This window comes from Erinaceus europaeus, chromosome 8, assembly GCF_950295315.1.
Source record: "Erinaceus europaeus chromosome 8, mEriEur2.1, whole genome shotgun sequence".
NCBI classification, from domain to species: Eukaryota; Metazoa; Chordata; class Mammalia; order Eulipotyphla; family Erinaceidae; genus Erinaceus; species Erinaceus europaeus.
The window spans coordinates 5,397,792-5,425,028 of NC_080169.1; the positions used below are offsets into that span (position 1 = coordinate 5,397,792).

The 27,237-nt window shown below is 40.6% G+C and overlaps 1 protein-coding gene across 1 annotated transcript in view; it reads right to left on the reverse strand.

The window, feature by feature from the left end:
- The window catches only part of POU6F2 (POU class 6 homeobox 2), a 591,094-nt gene that overhangs the window by 70,861 nt on the left and 492,996 nt on the right, over positions 1–27,237 (reverse strand). The window contains exons 12-19 of the mRNA XM_060195767.1: positions 24,367–24,478; positions 22,272–22,368; positions 21,691–21,770; positions 20,753–20,818; positions 18,499–18,564; positions 15,669–15,784; positions 9,168–9,276; positions 383–529 (exon numbers count right to left, since the gene is read on the reverse strand). Coding sequence (XP_060051750.1) covers positions 383–529; positions 9,168–9,276; positions 15,669–15,784; positions 18,499–18,564; positions 20,753–20,818; positions 21,691–21,770; positions 22,272–22,368; positions 24,367–24,478 — 793 coding nt within the window. The remainder of the gene's footprint in view (positions 1–382; positions 530–9,167; positions 9,277–15,668; positions 15,785–18,498; positions 18,565–20,752; positions 20,819–21,690; positions 21,771–22,271; positions 22,369–24,366; positions 24,479–27,237) is intronic.

Consider the following 27,237-nt stretch of genomic DNA (forward strand, 5'->3'; position numbering starts at 1 on the left):
TGTTAAAGAACAAGTGAAAAAAAATAAAGAAAAGCAAAAACTCAAATTATATATATTTTAAATGTAACTTAAAAAAAAAAAAGAAACGTCTTGTTTATGCAAGTAACTTATCCATTTAAGGTCATACCACGTGCCACCGTACATGAATCAGAGCATAATAAAACTTGAACGTTGAGGGGAAGGAAAAAAATTCTTGCTTCTAAAACACAGAAACACCTCCCCACCCTTCACCCTTCTCCTCTTCTCCGCATTGCTAGTAAACATTATTTATTTGCCTCGAATGGATATGCAGTTTCATATCACTGTCATGCAAACGAAATTCATTCCCTTTCCGAGTTCAATCTGCCATAAAAATTCACTCTTGTTCCCATCTCCCACTCACCTGTCCTTGTGCATTAGTAACTAGTTGACCTGTGACCCCCTGAAGGCTGGAGAGGGCATTGCCAAAGGCCTGTGAGCTGGCTATGGAGCCCATGGCTGCTGCTGCTGCAGCCGCTGCAGCCTGACTTGCTAGAGGATTATTAACCAGCTGCAAAGAGAGAAGAGATCAGGGTGAAACCACTGAGAGAGGTACAGGCACAGCACGCAGATACAACATTCTCTAAGGGGGGAGAAGTCCTTGCCCCATTTCACTCATGCAAAGGGCCCGGAACCCACCAGAGGGGACCTGGTGAACACTCTTTATCTGTGGGGTTTGGGGGTGGTTGGAAATATTCTGGAAGAGAAATATTTTCCATCAGCAGTGAGTTTCTTGGAGCCTGGGCTTAGGACAAGCCCTAGGAAGTGGGTGTGTTTGACTCTTATGTGTGAGACGGATCATTGAGATCTTTCCTGTCAGAGAAACTTTTTCTTGGAGAGGTTGCTGGGTTTTTTTTTTTTTTTTTTTTTAATATTTATTTATTTCCTTACATTGCCCTTGTTGTTTTATTGTTGTAGTTACTGATGTCGTTGTAGTTGGATAGGAGAGAGAGAAATGGAGAGAGGAGGGGAAGACAGAGAGGGGGAGAGAAAGATAGACACCTGCAGACCTGCTTCACCACTTGTGAAGTGACTCCCCTGTAGGTGGGGAGCTGGGGATTCAAACCGGGATCCTTACACGGGTCCTTGCACTTTGCGCCACGTGCGCTCAACCCACTGCGCCATGTGCGCTCAACCCACTGCGCCACCGCCGGACTCCCGGTTTCTGGGTTTTGTCCCTTTGACAAAGTCAGATTCTGAGCCAATGTCTACTTTCTTTGGGATAACTAGACAGGGTGCGGGCTTAAGCTTGGATTGAGGTAGGAGTGAGGGAGAAAAGAATAGATCTTGAGGATTTAAAAAATGGATTCAGTATTTCTATTTGTGAACTGTGGTTTCTTTTAGAGTCATGCAGGAAGGCAGATGACTCACTCTATTTCCTTCTGGCAGAGAGAAGGCGGCTGAAATCGGTAGAGATGCAAACCTCTGTCTCTGTTCTCTCAGAGGGAGAGTTTTGGGAGACACATCCTGGCCATGCAACTACAGGTCAGTAAGAAAGGTCCTTTGGTGTGTGTTCAGGTTAACATCTGATTGTTGTTTTCAGTTAGCGTATGGCTTTTCCTTGGTTTTGTTCCTGGGACAAATGTGAAATAGGGTAGAAATTTTGCTTGGGGAGAGGAAGCACCTGCTCAAGGAGGAAGTAATGGCTGCCAAGTTCTGTTTTCCCATGGAAACCAATTCAATATTCTTGATTCCGCCAATTTTTCACACCACACATTTTCAGCCTTCTGACCATGAGGCAGAAGTGTGGCTTGAACACACACACAAATCTGCATTTAGGTTAATGACTAGATATAAATTCAAGAAACATTTAAACTATTTTCACAGTACTGGTTTTGATACATGAATTTCATTTGTATTTATTCTAGGGTGTTATTTTCCTCATACAGTTTCTCTCAAGTACAACCACTTCTGTGTATAATAATGCATTTTTCTATCACCAGCTCCCACATCCATGAAATGCCTGTTTTTTAGTAGGGACCTGCCAAGACGAGGAGCTGAACAAACAGTTAATGCCCTATTTAATTTAAGTCCTGGAAACTCTTTTAGAGATGCTTCTTCCTTTTATTTCTCCAACCTCTGTCTCAGTTTCTCTTCTTCCTTTTCCTTTTCCCTCTTTTCTTGTTTCCCTCAAAATTAGATTTCTAGTACTGAATTTCTTTGGAAATATGCCTGACTTTATATCATATGATGAGGAAGGTAATTCTAAATAGCAAGAAGAAACATCAGGACAGACAGGAATTATTATAAATTAATTTCTCATTGAAATTTATTTTTATCTTACTATTTTTCATTCATTAACAGTCAAACTATTCTATGCAATCAGTTCTACTGACCCAGTAGAACTGATTTATTTATTTTAAATAAATTTAAAAAATCCATTTTAAACTCTTTACTTTTTTGTGTCTTTTGCCTTTATCTTTCTCCTAAAAGACAATGGTTTTATTTAAGGAGAAAAAAAATTCTCATTTATCAGCCTAAAGAAAAACCCTGTCTTATCCCAGATTACCACCATGGGATTTAAAAATTGGGTTGGCCTTGATCTTGGTTATAAGAGCTGATTTTTATAGTGTATATGAAACATGCAGCAGTATACATGGAAAGAAAACTCTACTTGCTTTTGGTTTGACTACCTTCAGTGAAAGAGTTGATAATATATATATATTCCCCACATCAAAAATGAGAAGACTTCTTATGGGGTACCTTCACCAAACTTCCAGAATAGACACCACCCACTGTCACAACATTCTCCAGTTATCTATTATCTTTTCTAATTACATTTTTAGCACAATGAAAACTATAATAACAATAAAACCCCTCAATTCTTGGGAGAATTCAAACTTCCTAACCCTAAAAAAAAAAAAAATTAAACCGGGGACTGGGCAGTAGCATGCCTGGTAGGTTCAAGCTCCTTGCTCTCACCTGCTGGGGGAAGCCTCATGAGTAGTGGCCAGGTCTTTCTTTTGTTTTCCCTCCTTCTCTACTTCTCTCTGTCACTATCCAATAAACTAATACATAAAATATTTTTTTAAAAGAAGATTAAACTACATGCATCTTTATTTACTATTGACTATATAATTTTGTTCCTGAATTTTGGGTAGGAAAAAAAATCAATCCATACAGAATGCTCTTTAAAGAAAATTGACTGTAGTATTTTTTTTAAATTTATCAACTTTATTTATTGGATAGTGACAACCAGTAATTGAGAGGGTAGGGGGAAACAGAGAGGGAGAGAGACAGAGAGAGACCTGCAGCACTGCTTCACCACTTGCAAAGCCTTCTCCATGCTGGTGGGGGCTCGAACCAGGGTCCTTGTGCACTGTAACATGTTTACTCAACTAGGTGTGCCACCACCCAGTCCCTGACTGTGATTTAAATTTTTTTATATTTATTTATTTATTTATTCCCTTTTTGTTGCCCTTGTTGTTTTATTGCTGTGGTTATTATTGTTGTTATTGATGTCACTGTTGTTGGGTAGAACAGAGATAAATGGAGAGAGGAGGAGAAGACAGAGAGGGAGAGAAAGATAGACACCTGCAGACCTGCTTCACCTCTTGTGAAGCGACTCGCCAGCAGGTGGGGGGCCGGGGGCTCGAACCAGGAATCATACCATCTGTGCTTAACCCACTGCGCTACCGCCCGACTCCCCCTGACTATGATTTTTATTCAATGAAAGGAAAAATATTTTTAGACGTTGCAAGATATTCCTCTATCATCTAGGTCAATAAAAAATTTATATTAGACACTGTGGAATTATTCTTCAGAGAGAAAGCATTGGTGTTGATTGAGAATTCCCTTCTTTTATGAATACTAACTAGTATATAGTTAGCTATAGTCCCATTTATTTGCCATAAATTCAGGAATCATATAAAGAGAAATTACTGTACTGAATGAAAAAAATGAAATATCTACTTAAAAGTGGGGTCCTGGTAGTCAGGGGAAGAACTCGATGGGAAAAGCATAGGACTTGCTAATCTGAGACTCTGGGTTTGGTCCCTGGCTCCATATCTACCAAAGTGATGCTCTCAATTCCCCCTCTCTTCTCATGTGAGCTAAATAAAATAAACCTTAAAAATATAAGTGGGGCACTTCTGGGCCTTTGTCTTATGACTTCAGAAATGGGCACATTTTCACAGCTTTTGCAAAGTGCCTTAGCAGCCACACGTGAACAAATTGACTGTACTTCAGTTTAACTCCCTCATACCCCAGTCCAAGGTCAAAATCCAATTTGTTCATTTGTTATTGCTGCATTTCTCTCTTAGTGGAGCAAATGCCAAGTTAATGACTCTTGTTTTCTATGGACAAACCCTCTTTGTGAAAGGCATATGCACTCTGGGGAGATGTTTGCTGGGCCCAGGAATCAGTATTAATGGTGATGGGGCAGGGGACATGTTCTATATAGAGATGGGATCCACGCCAATCTGTAAGCAGACAGCAATTTCAGGTGGGCCATTGGTGTTGTTGATGGATACAGTTTCATAAGTACCTTTTGGCTTTTCTGTCTGTGACTGGTAAGGAAGGAATGTAATATGCATTGAGCTACGTGACAGGGTGTCAGGGAGGGAAGGTTCAGGAAACACTCCAGACATGTTTTCTTCATCACCTCAGGTCATGTCACTCTGTATTGTATCTAGTCACGTCATATTAGCAGTATTCCTATCAATATTTCTTGATTGGAGACTCAGGGTGGATTTGGACAGTGGGGCGCCCTGGCATAATAAATGCACATAATGAGCCTGTGAACATCCTTAAAGAAACTGAATTCTTGGAAGTCGCTGCCACGTTTAGGTCTTCAGATCTCTCAGTGCAAGTGTGCCTAACCAGCAGTGAGTGGTCCAGATGAAGTCTTGTGCTTTCAGTAGACTGAACTAAAAGACACGCTGAATGCTGGAGCGTGCCTGCTCATGAGCGTGGAAGCCCTCAAAGCGAGGATTTGTAGAATACAAGAGCCCTCATTTTATATCCAAATGGATTCTGGGCCTTGAATGTATCAGAGGATAATTCTGCAAACCTGAGCTTTTTGAGTTCTGAAAGTAGTATAAAAATTTACTAGGAGAAACACTAACTTATTAATCCAGTCTCTCCTCCTGATCCCTTCTAGAATTTCAGAGAATGAATTAATGGGATGATTAAAAAATTATTTTATACCAGTAAGGAGTTACAAATATCTCTTAGAGCCCTGGCTATCTGCTTTTATAGCTGAGGTCAATAGCTTTGAAAGCGTGGTTTCTGTCAGAATAGGTATAGCAAGGGCACCACTCAGCACTATGGAAAACAACTGAGATAATGGTGATGATCTTTTAAGAACAATATTTGGTATCTGTCACACTCTTAATACATACTAACTATTATTTTCACAGTCTGTACTGTGCATGAGGATTTTGAAATGATGCAATTCAGCAGAATTAGAACTTATCTACAGGGATATCTTCTCACTTTGGAAATACTGTACATGTCGGCAACTGAATTCTCTATTTTAATTTTATTTTTTTTTAAAGCTAATACGAAGGAAGCTATTAATTAGCAACCAGATAAGAAGAGTTACATGGTTTAAAAGACAAATAGGCTTTTAAAATATTTTAGAATGGAGGAAAGCTGAATGAAGTATTTATTTATTTGTTTGTTTATGGCTCAGCTCTGGCTTATGGTGGTACAGAGATTTGAACCTGAGACTTTGGAGCCTCAGGTATGAGAGTTGATTTGCATAATCATTGTTATCTTCCCCACTCCAGAGAGAGACATTTAAATCTCGACTTTATCTGCTTGTCTTGTGTCTCTCGTATTTAATTATCAAGAGAGACATTTATAGAGAAAACAGTGTTTTGATGCCAAGACTGAGATTGGTTAAGTGACAGATTTTTTTTTTCACTATCTTTATTTTCCTTGTCTTTTGCTTATGATATTGATTAGGTTACCATAAGGGTATCTATTTTGTAGTTTAATTCCCATCTCACGTCAGAATATTGTGAATGAATCTATCTCACATGCTGTAATTTGACAGGAAAGACTTGCAGGAAGAAGATTTGTACTTTCCCCTAAGATTCTGAATGATTTATTTTTATGTTCACATATCCTTAAGGGTATTTCGAATTCACCTCATAATGAAACTAGATCTGTATCTCCAGATCGGTAATGTCAGTGCATATCCTTCTATCCGGGGCTTCTAAATGGTGCTGGTAGGGGAACCTATAGTTCTATGTATGATATCATGTAAATGGCACCATAAATGATGACATTTCCTGGGGAGGGGTGTCTTCAAATCTTGCCCCTTTTTTCACTGAGACTCACATCTTGCAGTCTGATAAAGAATTTGGATTCTTTTGATCTTAGTACCCATTGACAGAAATGGTTGAAGAAGAAAAGTATGATATATATATATATATATATATATATATATATATATACATATACATATATGTATATATATATATGATTTGTGTGTAGAAAAAGATAAAATCCTGATATTGATAACAGCATGGATGGGCCCAGAGGGAATGATGCTTTCTGAAATGTCAGATGTGGAAAGACAGTCATCATGTGATATTAGTCATATATGGAATATATAGAAGAATGCAAGCAAACAAACAAAACCTCCAGATGAAATAAATAATGCAAAAAGAAACTTTTAGATTATAAAGCCAAGACCAATTATTGGTTATCAAAAGGGTAGGGGGTGAGGGGTTGGGTGGGGTCTGCAGCATGGGTAAAAGGTGTCATTGGATGGTGAAGGATAGAATGGATTTTTAGTGGTTCACTTAATCTAATAGATAAAGACATTAAGCTCGAGTGATGCAAACCTGAAATTTATATTATAGCCAATGTTACATCAATAAAAGATAATTTAGATGTCTTGATTCTGAACCGTTGTAGCCACAATGCCTTTAATGAAAATCTGCTGAATGATTATTAATAGAAATTTCTTTTTTTGTTAACTCTTATAAGAATATAGCAACATAAGCACCATGAAGAGGCGGCAGCTTAGCTACGATCTTGTATTCTGGTTTGACCTTTATTCTGATAGGTCCTCATTAATGCAGCAGACAGAGAACCTTTCTCAGGAGTGTAACTGACCATTATCTATAGTTTTAGTCTCCTTATGAACTATGTGGCTTTTATAGAGTATGAATTTTGGAGTGGCTTTTTTGTTTGTTTGTTTGTTCTACTAAATTTTCAACATAGAACTCTGGAAGTGTAGTACCACTTATTTTAGAATAACTGTGTTGAGGGAGTCAGGCAGTAGCGCAGAGGGTTAAGCACATATGGCGCAAAGCGCAGGGATCGATGTCAGGATCCCGGTTCGAGCCCCCTGCTCTCCACCTGCAGGGGAGGGAGTTGCTTCACGGGCAGCGAAGCGGGTCTGCAGGTGTCTTTCTCTCCCCCTCTCTGTCTTCTCCTCCTCTCTCCATTTCTCTCTGTCCTATCCAACAATGACGACATCAATAACAACAATAATAAAACAATAAGGACAACAAAAGGGAATAAATATTTTTTTAAAAAAAGAATAACTGTGTTCACAAGTACATTCATCACAATTCAAAACTCATTTAAAATCTAAAATGAGCCAGATCCAAGATGGCAGCCAGAAACCAAGTCTAGGGAACTTGTTGGGAAATCTTTTCATACCCTGATCTGTTTGTCCAGAAAGAAGATCAGAGAGAATTCAAGGAGCTTCAGAGACCATGATGTAAAAAAGCCACAAAAGAGAAGATCAACCTCTAATTGGGCAGCCGAGCCGTAGTGCAGCAGGTTAAGTGCAGGTGGCGTAAAGCAAGGTCCGGCATAAGGATTCTGGTTTGAGTCCCTGGCTCCCCACCTTCAGGGGAGTCGATTCACAAGCGGTGAAGCACATCTCTCCATTTCTCTCTGTCCTATCCAACAACAACGACATCAATAATAACTACAACAGTAAAACAACAAGGGCAACAAAAGGGAATAAATAATTAAAAAAAGAAAAGAAAGAGATCAGCACAAGGATTCCAGTTCGAGCCCTCAGCTCCCCACCTGCAGGGGTGTTGCTTTGCAAATAGTGAAGCAGCCATCCCACCAATCTGCTAGGCCCAGTTACCAGAGGATTCAGTCACAACCAGAATCTACACTCTATTAAAGTGATTGATATTTACAATGGGCACCTCATCAGTTCCTGAAGTTAGACCACAACAGCTGCTTTTACACACTGAATCTAAAACTTTACTCAGGCTAATTTAGTGGTAAACCCCACCTAACTGATACTTTGTTGTCAGAGAAGCTTGTGGACTGGGGTATAACATTCAGTTACTTGGAAGCTGCTTGTATAGACAGACAGCAAAGAGACCCTGGTATACCTCCCCTTCATCTAAAGAAAAGCAAAATCCTGTCTCTGTGGAGTTTCTTCAGGACTCTTTCCAGGGATGCATTTGTATCTGCAGAGGAACAGGCTCCACATTCACTGCTGAGAGCCAAGAAACAAGCCCCCACACCTATGGACATCTACTTTTTGACAAGGGAACCCAAACTAGTCAGTGAAGAACGAAGAGTCTTTTCAACAAATGGTGTTGAGAAAATCGGGTTGAAATGTGCAGAAGAATGAAACTGAAGCACTACATTTCACCACACACAAAAGTAAATTCTAAATGGATCAAGGGCTTGGATGTTGGACCAAAAGCTATCAAATACTTAAGGAAAACATTGGCTAAACTCTTTTCCATCTAATTTCTATAGGCATCTTCAATGATGCACTGCTGGTGGGAATGTAAATTGGTCCAACCCCAGTGGAGAGCAGTCTGGAGAACCCTCAGAGGACAGAATTGGATCTATCCTAGGACCCTGCAATTCCCCTCCTGGGGATACATCCTAAGGAATCAAACATACCCATCCCGAAAGATCTGTGTACACCTATATTCATAGCAGCACAATTTGTAATAGCCAAAACCTGGAAGCAACCCAGGTGCCCAACAACAGATGAGTGTCTGAGCAAGTTGTAGTACAGATACACAATGGAATACTACTCAGCTATTAAGAATGATGAATTCACCTTCTTCACTTCATCTTGGATGGAGCTTAAAGGAATCATGTGAAGTGAGATAAGCCAGAAAGAGAAGGATGAATATGAGATGATCTCACTCATAGATAGAAGTTGAGAAATAAGAACAAAGGGAAGCACAAAGCAGAACTTGGACTGGGTCTGGTGGATTGCTCCAAAGTAGAGGACTCTGGGAGATGGGCAGCTTGTAGGTCCCAGTGCATGATGGTGGAAGAGAGCCTAGGCTGGAGATGATAGTGCTTTGCAGAAAACTGAAAAATTTTACCCATGAACCAATAACTTAATTTATTGTAAACCATTAACCCCCTCAGTAAGGAAATCTAAAATGACTTGTAGTGGCTGCCTAGAAAGAGAAAGGAGAATGTAACTTTTTAAGTTCATTGCCATGCATTAGGTCCTTGACTTTGCTTATCCTGAATGTGTAAGATATGTGTCTCTTATTTCCTTGGGATTCTTTTAGCCTAATCAGTACTTCTAGCTCTTACTCTCAGGTCTTCTGTTAAAAGATCAAGACAGCAGCAGTAGACAAATATTGGCAGAGTAGTCATATTTAGTTCAAGGACCTACCTGATGCTTTTTTTTTTTAAAATCCTACTAGGCATTTCCTTTTGTCTCATGATTATTACGTATTATAAAACCCTTGGAACTGTTAGAAATTACTTTTGTGAGTTTAAATATTGAGCCAAGCTTTCTACTGCTCTCTGCCCACTTGTTTGCAGAGATGGTGATGTGCGGTGTGCGGTGTGCTAGCCAATTCGACTTTCTGCTAGAAGTCTCTCATAGTCATGCTTGAGATTGGCAGTGAAGACTTTGGGATGGTGCCTTTGGCTCCTTAGTGCAAACTTAACATAAATTTGAGTTTTGTTTCAGAGAGAGTTATATTTTATTTTAATTTTGTGGTAAGTATGGTAACTTTGTTCCAATGATCCAATAAGAGGAATCTCCTCCTCCCTCCCTCCTTTCCTCTTTCTTTTCTTCAGGCATTTTTTAAAATGACCTGTCTGATGTTTGATTCCTCATAGTGAGTTAGGCCTCAGAGCTTCCCCAGCTCAAATCATGAAAACGAGATTTTTGACACCCAACAGTCCCAGTGAACAGGCCCTGGGCTTGGACCCCATCCTATGCACTGCTGACTCATGACTCATGGAGGAAAAGAGGGGTCCTTGGAAGAAGGGCTCCAGCTGCTGGTTATTAAAAAGTCCTGCAAAGAGGCAAGACAACTCACAGAAAAGGTGGCATCCAGAGCATCTGTGTGAAGGATTATTGGCCTGCATTGCTACAGAGCAAATGCCACTTCCTTCCACTCACTCATGCCGTCACCCCATCTACAGTTATTTAGTACTCATTATGTTTTGGGCATAGTGTGAGAGGTGATTGCGTCAATTCTCTGCAGTGGTTGTCATCATTGTTATTACCATCTCTGGGGGTTCCACAGAGCTAGGCTGACTTTTTTAGATTGAGAGAAGTGGAGACAGAGGGCCTGGTGGTGGCACCCAAGGTTAATCGCATGTAGCACTAAGTGTGAGGACCCATTCAAGGATCCTGGTTTGAGCCCCACTCCCCACCTGCAGAGGGGATGTTTCACAAGCAGTGAAGCAGGTCTGCAGGTGTCTCTCTTTCTCTCTCCTTCACCCACCCCTCTCAGTTTCTCTCTGTCCTATCAAATAAAATGGAAAAAAAAAAAACAAAGGAAAAATGGCCACCAGGAGTGGTGAATTCATAATGCTGGCACTGAGACCCAACAATAACCCTGGAGGCAAAAAAAAAAAAAAAAAAAGGTGGATACAGAGAGAAAGAGGGGAAGGCACCATCGTACTGAAGCTTCCTCCAGTTCGGTGGGTCTGGGCTTGAACCCAGATCTCATAAATGGCAAAGCATGTACTTTATCCAGGCAACCAATTTTTTATTAGTGAGTTAATATTGATTAAAAAAAATTATAAGGTAACAGGGGTACAACTCTACACCATCCCAACCACCAGATTTCCCTCCACTGGAAGCTCCAGCAGTTCTCCCAAGGCTGCAGATATGGGTTAACTATTATTTCTACAAATTATATATTTGCCCATTTTTTTCTTATGGTTCCATCTTCTCTTCCTTTCCAGGTCACACACACACACACACACACACACACACACACACACACACCTATTACTCCATCCAAATGCCTCTCCTTTTTTCCTCTTCTCTCTCCAAGTCCTGATGAAGTTGGTGTTCAGAGCCCTCTATTCATTTTCCGCTATCATTTCTCTTCCACTGGGAGTATGGACCAAAATTCTTTTTGGGATGCAGAAGGGGGGTGTTCTGGGTTCTGTAATTACTTTTCTGCTGGACATAGGCATTGGCAACCTATTTTGCCAGCTGTAAAAGTGTGAATTAGTCATATCTTTCTACCCTCCTTGAGTTCATAGTCAAACAGGGAAAGTGATTTAGCAAGGAAGGAGGAGAAGCAGGAGGCAGCTGGTGAGGGAGCTTTAGATAGATCCAGAAAGGGGATTTTGAGGCAGGGATTAGTGAGAAAAAGGTAAATTTGAAAGAAACCTACTAGGGGACAGCTCTGCATTTGTGCATTTGAATTTGCTTGGAGTTGTAGCAAAATGTGATCTGGAATGATGAGTCATTTCAGTCTTATGGGGGCCTTTATGGGGAAGCAGCTTAGCCTAAGGGTTAAGAGTTCAACTTCTCTTTTCAGCCACCAGGTTCCAGGTGCTAGCAGGATGTGACCAGACTTCCCTGGACAGACAACCCCACCAATGTGCCTTAGGCGCTCCGCTTCCCCAGAGTCCTGCCCCACTAGGGAAAGAGAGAGACAGGCTGGGAGTATGGATCGACCTGTCAACGCCCATGTTCAGCGGGGAAGCAATCACAGAAGCCAGACCTTCCACCTTCTGCAACCCACAATGACCTTGGGTCCATACTCCCAGAGGGTTAAAGAATAGCAAAGCTATCAGGGGAGGGGATGGGATACAGAGTTCTGGTGGTGGGAATTGTGTGAAGCTGTAACCCTCTCATCGTATGGTTTTGTCAGTTTCCTTTTTTATAAATAAAAAATTTAAAAAAAAAAGAGCTTGACTTCTAGGAGCAACCCAAGTGTCCAACAACAGATGGATGGCTGTGTAAGTTGTATTCTATATACACAATGGAATACTACTCAGGTATTAAAAATGGTGAATTCATCTTCTTACTTCATCTTGGATGGAGCTTGAAGATATCATGAGATAAATCAGAGACAAAGGGATGAATATGGGATGATATCACTCATAGACAGAAGTTGAAAAACAAAAAACAGAGGAGATAACATTAAGCAGAACTTGGACTGGAGTTGGTGTGTTGCACCAAAGTAAAAGACTCAGGGCTGGTGGGGGGAGTTCAGGTCCTGGAACAGGATGGCAGAGGAGGACCTCGTGGAGGCTGAATGGAAAAGTGGACAACTGGAAAATGTGACCTATGTACAAACTATTGTATTTTACTCTCGACTGTAAACCATTAATCCCGCAATAAAGAAATTAAAAAAAAAAAGAGTTTGGTTCAACAACAGATGAGTGGCTGAGCAAATTGTGGTCTAGATACACAATGGAATACTTCTCAGCTATAAAAAATGGTGACTTCACCGTTTTCAGCCGATCTTGGATGGACCTTGAAAAATTCATGTTAAGTGAAATAAGTCAGAAACAGAAGGATGAATATGGGATGATCTCACTATTGGCAGAAGCTGAAAAACAAGATCAGAAGAGAAAACACAAGTAGAACCTGAACTGGAGTTGGTGTATTGCACCAAAGTCAAAGACTCTGGGGAGGGTGGGGGGGGAGAGAATACAGGTCCAAGAAGGATGACAGAGGACCTAGTGGGGGTTGTATTGTTATATGGAAAACTGAGAAATATTATGCATGTACACACTATTGTACTTACTGTTGAATGTAAAACATTAATTCCCCAATAAAGAAAAAAAAAAAAGAAATGTCCAGTCAAAAAAAAAAAAAAAAAAAGAGTTTGACTTCCAGAAAGAGAAAATTGAGTATGGGATGATCCCACCCATAAACAGAAACTGATCAAGAACATAAAGGGAAACACAAAGCAGAAATTGATAGAGTTTGGAGTATTGTTCCAAAGGAAAAAAAAACTCTTGGTGGAGGTGGAGGTTATATTTTCAGCTTTAATAGAGGGGATTGGGAGAATGGACACAGACCCTTGCTGGTGGGAATGATGTTAATATACACTCCTATTAACTTATAGTTTTATAAATCACTAATCAAGATAAGAGGGGAGAAATAGATTGAATGTCTCAAACTTTTTGATGCACAGACCCCAGTTCTGAGTATATATTCCTTCAATCTAAGCACTTAAGGTTTCAAATTGGTAACCTGATTGAATTTTAACAGTGGGCCTAAATTGTTAATACATTTCTAATAATGACTTCTTCTTTGAAATTGTAAATCATCTATAATCTTAGACCAGGGTGACCAGAAGCAACTTTTCTTGCCAGCATATAAGATACAGTTATTTGTAAATAGCATTAAATGACATAAATCATGGTTAGGCCTTGTATGGTACAATATATCCTAACTATGGCATTTTGAAAGTCAACCAAAATTCCAAAGAAATTGGTTATAACAATAAAACAAGCAAACAAAACAAAGAGTTTGACTTCTTTCATCTTAGGTTGCTATTAACTAGTTGTAGCTTTCTGCTCTGGGTCTTATGCAATCTCTCCTTGCTCAAATTCGTTTGTTGAAACCCTAACCCCGAAAACGATTAACACTGTGTGATTGAGCCTTTGGGGGGGTGAGTGTAAGTCACTGGGATGAAACCTGCATGAAGGGAATTAGTCCTCTTATTCAACATTTATTGACTCAACTTTTCCAGGGGGTAGTTGAAGATAACTGGGATCTTGGTAGGAGTTTGGATCTGGAATATTTACCAAAAAAAAAAAAAAAAGAGTAAATATTTTGGAGGTAAATCTCTTGTCATTACTATTTCTAAAACTGCCATGGGGCCAAGCAGTGGCACAGTGGGTTAAACACACATGTCGCACAAGGACGGGCGTAAGGATCCCGGTTCGAGTCCCTGGATCCCCACTTGCAGGGCAGTTGCTTCATAGGCGGTGAAGCAGGTCTGCAGGTGTCTGTCTTTCTCTCCCCCCTCTGTCTTCCCCTCCTTTCTCCATTTCTCTCTGTCCTATCCAACAACGACAACAGCAATGATAACAACAATAACAACAAGGGCAACAAAAGTGGGAAAAATGGTCTCCAGGAACAGTGGATTCGTAGTGCAGGCACTCAGCCCCAGTGATAACCCTGGTGGCAAAAAAGAAAGAAAGAAGGAAGGAAGGAAAGGAAAAAAGGAAGGGAGGAAGGGAGGAAGGAAGGAAGGGAGGAAGGAAGGAAGGAAGGAAGAAAAAAAATCCACGCCACACTTATCAGTCTACCACATCATACTGACCGACTGGCCAGAGCCCTGCCATGGGGGAGTCAGTACTAAGGGTTCACAGGATGTCACTTCCTCCTGTGAGACAGAGCATTTTTAGCCTTCCTCTCAGGGTCCCACCAGTTTCCTACCAAGTGAAAATGGGAACTCCACAGTTTTTTTCACTACCTGGAGACACTCCAGGACATAACATTCAACAATTTCAGGAGCTTAAGATGAAAATCCAGTAATTCCCTGCATGTCTTCATCCACAAGTCACCTGTTGTCCCTGGAAACTGTATACCAGGAATTACACAGGGACAGGGCTGAGTGGCTGAATTTCTAGGTTTAATGTTAGTTGGGATCTGAAGAGTAAAGTGGTAGAAAAAGAAGGCTCCTGTTTTTTGTTTGTTTGTTTGTTTTTCAGCTTTGGGCCATGGTGGTGGGAGTGATGGAGTTGGAATACAGAGTCCACATTCCAGTCTCATGTCTTGGAATAAAGCCCATGTAGACATCAGCATGGGTGGGAACAAACTGAGCTTTATTCAGATACAGATGGACTTTTTAGGTCCCTTACTTTGGCCCTAACACAACAATGACATTTTGAGTTCAGGTGATAAAATTTTATAAGAAGTGAGAAGAAGACCTTCCTTCCTTCCTTCCTTCCTTCCTTCCTTCCTTCCTTCCTTCCTTCCTTCCTTCCCCTCCCCTCCCCTCCCCTCCCCTCCCCTTCTCTTCTCTTCTCTTCTCTACCTCCCTCCCTCCCCTCTCCCTCTGTCTGCCTTCCTTCCTTTATTCTATCCTTCTCTCTTTCCTTCCTTCCTTCCTTTCATTGCCTCCAGGGTTATTGCTGGGGCTCAGTGCCTGCACTAGAATCCACGGCTCCTGGTGGCTATATTTTTCTTTTTTACTTGACTGAACAGGAAGAAATTGAGAGGGGAGATGGGGAGAGAGAAAGAGCGACACCTGCAGACTTACTTCACTGCTCATGAAGCATCATCATTCCTTCAGGTGGGGGTGGGGAGTGCACAAACTCGGATGCTTGTGCATGGTGATCCGTGTGTTTAACCAAGGGCAGCCCCACCCCTGCAATGTCTTTTCTTTTGTGATGAGGCTAAAAGGAAGGTCTGGGTACTTGGCCTTTTACCAGTAGATGGTTTCAAGGGGCCACTTCAGTTCATGTATTCAGTACCAGTATTCTGGTGAAATATATGAGGGCTAATCACACACTTTCCATCCCATTCTGTTTTCACATCCTCATGTCTTGTTTTCCCAGTGCTAGGCATTTTCCAATGTGTCTGGTTGTTCTCTGTTTCATTCTTGTGTCCTGATTTTACAGTATTTCTCTAACCAGACAGAACACCATGGACAAACATCATCTTCAAAGAAGTGAGCCCTTGGTCACGGGACTGATGTCTTGCCAAATAAATCGAGAATGGATAAGCAGAAGTTAAAGAGCAACCCCACAGTGGACCAGCCATAGATTCCCCATGTCAACTCCAGCCGATTTCTCTCTGCCTTCTGTCTGCTGTCTGTCTCTGATCAGTGCACTTCCAATAAACCTCTTTGCTTCTTTACACATTCTGCTTGTGAATCTCTCCACAGACCTGCATAACATTGGCTACCCACACAAACATCCGATGGTCTGTGGCTCCTAGAAGTCAGTGGGTTCAGGGTTGTAAGTGAGACCCTATTCAGATGCCACTAACCCTGGACATTACTGCAAGAAGACAGAGGAGACTATGAGTGCATTAGGATACCACCAAGAAAAAGCATAGTAGGGAGGGAAGCAGGTCCTATAGGGGGGCCGGGTCCTGCATGTGCAGGATGATGAGTGAGCTAGGCAGGAGGGGAAAGAAATGCTTGAGAGAGGGAAGGAAACAAGCCTGGCCAATACCTTATGATTTGATGGCACATTATTAGAAAGCTCTCCAAAGGGGTGCATTTAAAAATTTTTTTTTAATTTACACAGAAAGAGAGTCGACTTCAGAGTTGAGGGGGAAAAAAAAAACCCTAAAAAAAAGCATTTATAGCATTTAATTTAGCCCAATACCTTTGATTTTCAAGTAGAGAGGTTAGCATTACGGAAACATACCAACTCTTAAACCAGATTTCACCCAAGTTGTATGTAGACAAATACTGTGTTACCACATGCCTACACATCTCATTTCCTTTTTCTGTCTAGTCCTCCATTTAATAACCTGAACATCTATCTTTTTATTGAGTTTCATGCTATTTTCTTACATACAATAGTGCTACTCTTACCAATTGCCTATTGTCATGGCACATTAGTTAGCTGAAATTTTTTATATTTCTGTATTTTCAGTCTATCATCCAGTTTAAACAAGCAATTGAGAGCACTCCTGTGATGAAAGGGGGAAAAAAGGTTATGCTTAAAAAAAAGAAAGAAAAAAAAAGGGGGAAAAATCCTCCGTGGCATATATGATATTATTCTAGTTTTCAGATGCAGGAAGGTACAATGCCCCTCCTCTCCCCCATGCATAATTTACTCCTTTCTAGTCAACATTTGTTGGGTCCCTGTACGGAAAATGGATGCTATTAAAAGCAGAAGAAATCCAGGAAAGGGTGAGGTATTCAACCAAAGCTAAGACAAATTCTGTCTTTAAGAGCCTCAGGTCTCTGAGCTCCAGAGGTACACATGTGAAGGAGCTAAGAGCCTCTTGCTTTGAGGTGCATCCAGTCAGATTATTCTACCAGTTGCTTTCTACCCAAAGGTAACCAGTGCTATAAGGAAGGGAGCAGGGAGCCCAGAACAGGTTACCTAAACTGGACACTGGAGGATGGATCAGCTGAGGAAGGCCTGTAAGTGGTAACTGAGTCTTTAAGGATGGTTAAAGGTTGACTGGGGAGGAGGTGGGGCAACTCAGAGACAAGACTTCTCAAACCACTTTTAGTCAGAGGTGAGAGACAGCCCTTTGAGGTGTGGTCAAATGATTGGCATTTTAAGGCGGGGGGAGGGGGAACATGAAGTGGAAGGATAGAAGATGAAGTGGAAGGCAGAGAGTAGGGTGAGGCAGGGACTTACTGAGGGAAGAGACTTGTCTGTCCCTTTACAAGCCTTGCTCTTCATTTTGTAAGTAAAGGTAGAGAGATCAGAGCTGAAGTTTAGACTGGCCATTTTGGGAAATGATTTGGACTGGGGTGGGAGTGAGTCAGACTGGAGGCAAAGCTAGAGGGGTCGGAGGTTGCTGAAGCAAAAGGCAGGGTGCTGTTATTGATAAGGAGGAGAGGTATAGCTTGTTGTAACTGCACCGAGAAGCACAGTCCAGTCCACAGATTCAGCAAATACTGATCATCAACTAGACACCAGGTACAAAGATATGATTTCTCACCCAAAGAATTTCAGGGTTGAGGGGCCAGGCAGTGGCACACCTGGTTAAGTGCACATATTACACTGCACTAGGACTGGAGTTCAAGCCTCTGGCCCTCACCTGCAGGGGGAGAGCTCCACAAGTGGTGAAATAGAACTGCAGGTGTCTCTCTATTTCCCTATCCCTTCTTCCCCTTCCAATTTCTCTCTGTCTCTACTCAATAATAAATAGAACTCTTGGGGGAATGGGTGGTGGCACACCTGGTTGAGCACATGTTACCATGCACAAGGACCCAGGTTCTAACCCCTGGTCCCCACCTGCAGGGGGAAAGCTTTGCGAGTGGTGAAGCAGGACTGCAGGTGTCTCACTCTCTCCCTATCTATCTCCCCCTTCCCTTTCAATTTCTCTCTGTCTATCCAATAATAAAGATAATAAAAAATTAAAAAAAATAAACATAAGTATATAAAAAGAAGAGTTACAGGGGTGCAGGGGAACAGATGTGATAAATTAAGGTAGTAAATTAAAAGTCAATGGATAGATATCAGAGAGGTAGGAGTGTGCACTGAGTTGTGGGAACACCGGGCAACTAGCTTAGTGGAGAAAGAGAAAAAATAACTGGTAGGAATTCAATCCTGAATAAATGGCAGATTAACCGAGCAGGCAAAAGAAGGGTAATTAAAACATGGGAAAAAGTAAGTACAATATTAATGAATTATTAGGATGCCTACCATATAATGATTTTCCAGAGCACAGTTAGGGTTGGAAATGGAGCTAGAAAATTTCCGAGCTAGATTCTGAAGGCAGAGAAAGGAGATGGGAAAATAGAAATTAGGAACAGGTGTGTGACCAACGTGCATGTATTTACATTGTATATATCATCGACTGGGCAGCTTCCCTGCTAGCTGTTGCTATGAAATCACTAAGTATCTGTATCCTTCGGTAATATTATGGAGATATTCTTAACAACCTTGCAGGTTGGAAAGCAACTCGAATTCAGATAGCCGTCGGGTCATAAAGTAACGTTATGTCTCCTCATATTTAAATAGAAACCTAAGCTGCTGACTGACCAAAATTAGCAACTGAATTCTGAGGAGTGAAAACAAAAACCGTCATCTTTTAGAATACAGGATTTTCTCTGTTGCCAAAAAAAAAAAAAAATTACGAGGTGGAATATGAGGAAACCATTGTACCTATGCCTGATTTGTATGTGAACACTGAGTTGTGACTCTATAAATTGATCATTCATATGGGATGTATTAGTTTATGATAATTATTTTAGGCCTTTAAGATTACCCAGAAATTATGGGAATCTTTGATTTGTAACTATGTTATTTCTGGATCTATACCCATTTCTCTAGATACCTATTTATCGTTGAACTCAAGAAACTTTTCATATCCAACCAGTTCAAATTACCACCTACAAAGAGCAAAACTTATGCCTCCATTTCTTTCTTTCATTCTAATAACCACAATGATTATTAAAAGTTGGTTGTAAAAGACATGAACTTACAAGAAGGAGGAGGAGAAAGAGAAGGAGAAGACGGAGAAGGAGAAGGGGAAGGAATCAACATGTCTCTCAGCCTTTGTGAGAACTGTGGTAGTTATCATTGTGGAAGTCACAGAACTTTGGTGGTGGGTGTTATATGGCAACTATACCCCTATATCTTATAATTTTGCAAACTATTGTGAAAACACTAATAAAAAGTTTAAAGGTGGTTGTAGTAAATGCCATGTAGAATGCCTTGTTATTCCCTCCTTCGAGGCAAATGAAGAGTCATGTCTAACTTATCGCTCAACATTGTATTATGCATAATGGCTTCTTTGCATCATACAATCTATTCACCGAACAGCTGTTGTAGAAGACAGTTAGAAGATGTGCTAATTATCCCTTAAAATGGTACTTTATTGGGGCCGTGAATTCTTTCTTCTCCCAGACCAGAAATCTGTTCATCTATTGTGGGTCTGTGACTGAACCTCAGACTAACATCTACTTTCTTAAATTCACAATAAATATCAGGTCTACTGTTTATAAGGAGAAGAAAGTGCTATTTTAGCCATGTCATACCCATGTTCAATGGGTGAGCATAGACAGCTTGGGGTTAACATTCATGATGGTTGTCTCACTGCAGAGAGTACAGGAGTAGTGTCTGCAGATGGTACGAGGCGCAACTCTGTTCTTTACATCAGTCTCAGAGGTGTCATGGTCTCAGTGCCCCAAAGAGAACGTTGCCATTAGGAAAAACAAATGGTCTAAATTATTAGAGGAAATATGAGTCTGTAGAAAGCAGATGATAAGTACATGAGAGGGAAAGCAGAAAACATGAACAGAATGCTCAGAGGTAAATAAAATCCTTCTGTGCTCACAAAATATATTGGTTATAGGCTGTTCAAAAAACATTAAGCTAGCAGTAAGAATCACTACCTGTAGGATCCATAAGCCACGAAAATACATAAAAAAGTCGTTGTGCAGATTGTTTCAAAGTTTCTATTAATAACAGTGAACACAGGTTCAAAAACGTAAAGCTTAATCTTACCAAAGGCAAAAGTGAGGCTGAGTGGGAATTTTCTGCACTTAGGAAGAAGAGCGTAAGAAGTCACAGAAGAAATCAATCTACTCAATGAGCAGAGAGAAAAAAATACATTTAAACTTTTCTTGCCAATACTAGTAACTTAATGAGAAATGATCGTGCATTTGAGGGCAGCTTCCAGGCAACTAGTAATGCTGTAGGGAACATAAAGCCGCTGGGATTCAGAGGACCCTGGTTCTCCCCCTGATTCAGCAAGCAACTGAATGTGCAGTCTTGCAGTCTTCTGTCTGAGCCTAGTAGCTATTCTCAAAAATGCCCCTGATGGGCAGGAAGTCACAGTGGTTTTAGGGGTGTGTGGTGGAGTGTCACCTTTCCCATGCATGCATACACACTGAGGTCCTCACTGGCAATGCTGCTCTAAGACGTAGAGATGTGGTCATCCTGTTCTCATTACCTTCACAGCTCTTTGGGGTTTGTGTTGCAGGATAACTCCAGGAATGCACAGGTTCTCTTGTGTGGACTGAAAACCAAGTTTTCTGTGAATAGCTGTTTTCAGTGTAGGGCTCTGGGGTCATCATCTTCACCTGGAAACTGTTGCAGATATAAATTTTGGTTCTCCCCTCTTGCACTGCGGGTGGGAATGTCAATTGGCCCAACCCCAGTGGAGAATAGTCTGGAGAACTCTCAGAAGGTTAGAAGTGGACTTAACCCTATGACCCAGCAATTCCTCTCCTGGGGAGCTATCCTAAGGAACCAAATATGCCTATCCAAAAGGGTCTGTGTGTACCATGATCATAGAAGTATAATTTTTAATAGACAAAATCTGGAAGCAACCCAGGTGCCCAACAACAGATGAGTGGCTGAGTTAAGTTGTGTTCTATAAACACAATGGAATACTACTCAGCTATTAAAAATGGTGAATTCACCTTCTTCACCCCATCTTGGATGGAGCTTGAAGATATGACGTTAAGGGAGATAAGTCAGAAACAAAAATTTACTTATTATGGGATGATTTCACTCACAGGTAGAAATTGAAAAACAAGATCAGAAGGGAAAACACAAAGCAGAACTTGAACTGGAGTTGCTGTATTGCACCAAAGTAAAAGACTGTGGGGTGGAGGGGTGGGGTTCAGGTCCTGGAACATGATGGCAGACAGAGGACCTAGTAGGGACTGTATTGTTATGTGGAAATGTCACACATGTACAAACGATTGTATTTTACTGTCGCATATAAACCATTAATCCCCAATAAAGAAAAAAATGCAAATAAATAAGTAAATAAATAAGTAAATTTTGGTTCTCAACCCTTCTCTTCCAGACCAGCTGAACCAGAACCCGGTTATTTGATGGCTCTTCACCTGTGGCTTTACTGGAGCAACAATCGGTTTTTACCGGAGCAACAATCCGGTTATTTGATGGCTCTTCACCTGTGGCTTTACACTCAACCCTCCTTAGCGTGAGCTGGATGTGAGCTGCGAGCAAGACATCTTCAAATGGCAAAAGTCTATAGTATGGGAGTCGGCCGGTAGCGCAGTGGGTTAAACACAGGTGGCGCAAAGCGCAAGGACCCACATAAGGATCCCGGTTCAAGCCCCCGGCTCCCCACCTGCAGGGGAGTCGCTTCCCAGGCGGTGAAACAGGTCTGCAGGTGTCTGTCTTTATCTCCTCCTCTCTGTCTTCCCCATCTCTCTCCATTTCTCTCTGTCCTATCCAATAACAACAACATCAATAACAACAACAATAATAACTACAACAATAAAAAAAACAAGGGCAACAAAAGGGAATAAAAAAAAGTCTACAGTGATGCTAATATGGTGGAATGATATTTGGGTCAGCGCTCTAACTGACTGAATTCTATTCCTATAGGAGTTACCAAACACATACGCTTTGTCAATGGCCATGTTAAGATTGAGATTTAGAGCAAGTTCCTAAAATGCCAACGGACATCGACTTCTGGGCTGTCTTTCACTAACCAAAAGGTAAGCAGTCTGCTATAAACATGAACACTCTGGACTGAGACTGGAGTGTGAGCGAAGGCCTTTTCAGTGTGACCAGCACCATCACAACTCTCTATCATAGGGGAAAAGTCATAGAATTTAACGTCTGTGATAGAGTTTTACTTTAATAAGTCAATTATTATTATTTTTTGATGTTGTTGTTACTGAGCTTTTCCTGCTGTGGACTGGAATTTACAGGTAGAAAGAGTCATAGCCTCCCAGGTGAGTTATCTTTCTGTCACCTATACAACATTAGAAATTCAAGTACTATTCCTGATGCTACAAAATAAATCACTGCAAGTTATCCAGGCAAAAGCTGCTGTGGACAATAATAGCAAAGACTAATAACTGGTATTTCCCAACTTGTCTGAATACCGAAGAAAACTCTCACTGCAGAAATAGAGCTTGTGTTCTATGACAGGGACTCTGAGAAAAGTTATATGCTGCATTTGTTATCCATACATCTAATAAATGGACAAATGGAATAAACTTGTCATGCACTGTAGCCATTCTCATCAAATATACCTAAAAAAAGAACTTTCTAGGGGGTCGGGCGGTGGCGCAGTGGGTTAAGCGCATGTGGCGCAAAGCACAAGAACCGGCGTAAGGATCCAGGTTCCAGCCCCCGGCTCCCCACCTTCAAGAGAGTTGCTTCACAGGCGGTGAAGCAGGTCTGCAGGTGTCTATCTTTCTCTCCCCCTCTCTGTCTTCCCCTCCTCTCTCCATTTCTCTCTGTCCTATCCAACAACGAACAACATCAACAATGGCAATAATAATAACCACAACGAGGCTATAACAACAAGGGCAACAAAAGGGGGAAAAATGGCCTCCAGGAGCGGTGGATTCATGGTGCAGGCACCTAGCCCAGCAATAACCCTGGAAGAAGAAAAAAAAAGAACTTTCTATTCTAAGCTTAGATGCACAATAAACCATCTAGGTCTGAACAACATTCTCTCTGATTTTCTCGTTAATGTTTATGCAAATTTAAGATGAGACTTACTTATTTTAAAAGAATCCTGTTTACTCTACAGCTGTGAAAATTCATAAACACACCTGCACTGCCACTGACTGCACATGTGACAAAATTTTGGCATTACCATTAGGCAAAATATTACCACTGAGTTCAGTGGTGTCTGGTGGTGTCCTTATTCCCACCTAAGGAGGTTGTGTCGTTTATATCCGTGAATGGAGGTCAGATGGAATAGAATACAACAGAATGCAAGCACATGTACTTTAAGAAGGCAAAACTGGAAAATGGTTCTCTGGACTGATATGTAAGGGTTTAGAGTAGGGCTATGTCTGTGTGAAAGGTTTTGTACTCAATGTCTCTGACTGACTTGCCTAATTATAGTTTGAGAATTACACTCTCTAAATTTCTATTATATATGCCCTAGTAGATAATTTCTACACACATGGAAAAAAAGGTCACCATGGATTTAATTTTGTTTTTAAAACCATAACATTAATAAAATAAAGGAAAATATATTATTGCCTACCTAGGGTATTAAAATTAAAATATTTTCTAGTAAGAAGCAAATTAATTAATGTTCCTTTAGTCTTATATCAATACTCTTATAATAGGTTTCAGAACCATATGCAGTTTCCCCTTGTAAATATTGGTGACTAAGTTTATTTGTTCATATAGAACATCTATCTGCCTTATTTATAAATTATAATAAAAGAAAATCAGTTATGTTGGCTTGATTATATCCAAAATTATGAAAATTTTCTTACCATAATTTTTTCTTACCACACTAATTATCTCAATGATATTAAATCCCCCCCCACAAAAAAACCTGACTCTAAGATAAATCAATATCATATTTTAGAGTTTGTCCCTGTCAGAGTTGTTTCGAAGAAGGTCAGAATAAAAATAAAGCATGCCAGATTATTGATGTAAGAAATGAATTTATTCAAAGCATAGAATGACCACATAGGACTCTATTATATCTGATGTGTAGTGAAGTATTTGGCACAGTGACTTGTTATAGATTCCTGAAGATGAATGACACTACTGGTCCTTCTTATAGCACTTGCTATTATTACTGTGACCACCACAGGGAGAATTCACCATGACAAACATCTCAGAAAAGATGGTTTGAGAATCTGAAGATTTTGTGACCCAAGAACTCTTAAGCATCTGGGTCAATGTGTCCTCAACATCATCTCCACTGAAGGGGAACCTGAGAGGGTATTACAACATCCACTGTGCCTAACCTCCCTGTTTTCAAAACATTGAGTCTGTTTTCTCCAGTCTCAATGGGGAATAGAAAAAGCTTTGACCACTTGGAATATGGATTTTTCCTCCCAGGTACACAGTAAAGGTTTTACATTTTCATGATGTAGTGTATACTGGACCCTTAATCCTCAAGGGACTGTGAACACCTTGCCGTTTCTATAACTCAAAATGCTTTCAGACCTCTGACGAGAATACTTCTTTTTTTTTTAATGGATCAAAACCCACCAAATTAATATTTTATCAATTTGTTTATTTTAATGAGAGAAATAGCAAGAGAGGTAAAGAGAATGAGAGGAAGAGAGAGAGATGAAAAAAGATATGTGCCCCTATACATAGTAAAATGTGTATTTTACCAAGTTAAATATCTCCTGATCAGGATTTTTTAATAGCATGAAAAGATTCCAGATGTGCTCTGAATTACCTGAGACAATACATTATGGATCTATCGCACAGATATGACAGAGTTTTTTTTTTTTTTCTTGCCTAAATATAGTCCACAGGGTAGAAACATTGATGATGAAGCAAATAAGTGAAAAGTGGACTCACCATTCAGCATATATTTAGAGTGCTGGACACTATTCTAGCAACTGGGCATACAGTATATGGGCCAGAACTGAACAGGTAATAAGGTAATAAATGAGTAAGCAAAAGATAAGACGTGGGGCCAGGTGGTCTGGCTGCATGCACATGTTAGATGCACAAGGACCCAGGTCCAAGCCCCTGGTCTCCACCTGCAGGGGAAAAGATTCACGAATGGTGAAGCAGGGCTCTCTTCCTCTCTATCTCCCCGACCTCAATTTCTGGCTCTTTCTATCCAATAAGTAAAGATAAAGGAAACATAAAAGACAAAACATTTTAGGTAGAGGGAACTTCTAGGAAGAAATGAAAGCAGGGAAATCAGATGGGTGAGGGCAGAAGGAACAAAAACTTTGAATAGTGTGTTCAGGAGAGAGCTCTCTGAGGGGTGAGATCTGAGATGAGTGTTTTGAGTCAAGAAGAAGCCAGCCCTGTAAACGTTCCCATGGAGAATTATGCATAGTGAGGATAAGTACAAAGGCCCTGAGGCACAAACAGGCAGAATTTTTCTAAGCTCTGAGCTTAGAAAACATCTGTAATTATGTGGATATTGATCATCTGATTTACATCTAATACAAAAGACAGGTTTTTTTTTTTTAATTTCACCTTCATAAAAGATAAAAGCAAATACAGACTAGAACTCTTTTTTTTTTTTTTTTTCCCTGCAGGGTTATTGCTGGGGCTTGATGGCAGCACTACGAATATATATATTTTTTCCTTTTTCTTCTCCACCATCCATTTTCTTGGATAGGACAGAAAGAAATTAAGAGGGAAGGGGGAAATAGAGAGGGAGAGAGAAAGAAAGAGATAGACCCCTGCAGACCTGCTTCACCACTTGTGAAGCATCTCCACTAAAGGTAGAAGCCGGGGTTTGAACCTGGGTCCTTTTTCTTGTTACTATGTGTGCTTAATTGGGTGCACCACTAACACCCAGCCTGACCTTTCTGTTTAAACTTTATTTGACAGTCTATATGCCTATGGACTTAGACACAATCACTACTGATAGGAACACACTTTAAGTTGCAGTGTATTTTATTAAAACTTTTAAAAGCCTTTTAAGATTTTTAACACGATGATCTGTCACTGCTATAGCAGAAGGGAGAAAGTTCAGCCACAGTATCTGGCCCAAGCCCTGGAGCATTTGATCTGAACCAACTGAAAATATTTCTAAGGATGGAGTATCTATTATTTTATGAACCGAAACCAGTAAAATTCCATTCTCCAGAGTCAGTGTCACAAATGAGCCCCACCGAGGCTAGTTTGGATTTATCCTCTACTTCCTGGCCTCTGGAAGTGCTTTAGATTATTGAATCAGCTTTTGGATCAAAGATCTTTGTGTCCCTTAAGTTTAATGATTTTCTATTTGCCACATACTTTAAGACTGCTAGCTGGGGGTCCCATCTATTCTACACAAATTAATCAGGGAGAAGTAGATAGAATTAAAGTATACTTCCCTGGCAGGAATTGGTGACAGAGGGTAAAAAAAAAAAGTATGAAGATGCATTTATGTACAATCTATACAACTGGGGTGTCAAAAGTCACGCAAGTTACAAATGAAAAAACAGAAGCTCAGAGATGCTCCCAGATTCTTTAAAAATTATTTTTTCTTATCTTGAATTTAGATTTTACATAAACACCATTCCCACTACCAAAAGACTGTGTCCCATCCCACCCCCCCATGAAGCTTGAACATCCACCCTCACCCTCCACCCAGGGTTTTTACTTTGGTGCCCTATTCTTACACTATAGAAAGTTCTGACAGAGTAGGGTTATTCAGTTTTCTGAGGATGTTAAATACTACCTGTGTCTCTGAACACCTGAAATAGCAGTTGGTCTTCAGAGACCTGAGTTCCAGAGCCTCAAGCTCTGTTTTATGACTGTGGACAATGTCCTGTAACTTTGCTGGTTTTTGGTCAATGAGCATCACTGAGTGACTTTTTTTTTTTTCAGTAAAGAAGACTTTTTTTTAATTGAGGTGTATCTCGTTTTAGGAATACATTAATACACACACACACACACGCACACACACACACACACACACACACACACACACCTCCCACCAACAGAGAACTAGTTACCAGGTATTCTTCTCTATGTGGTTACCTCACCTGGCCCCCTTTCCCCCTT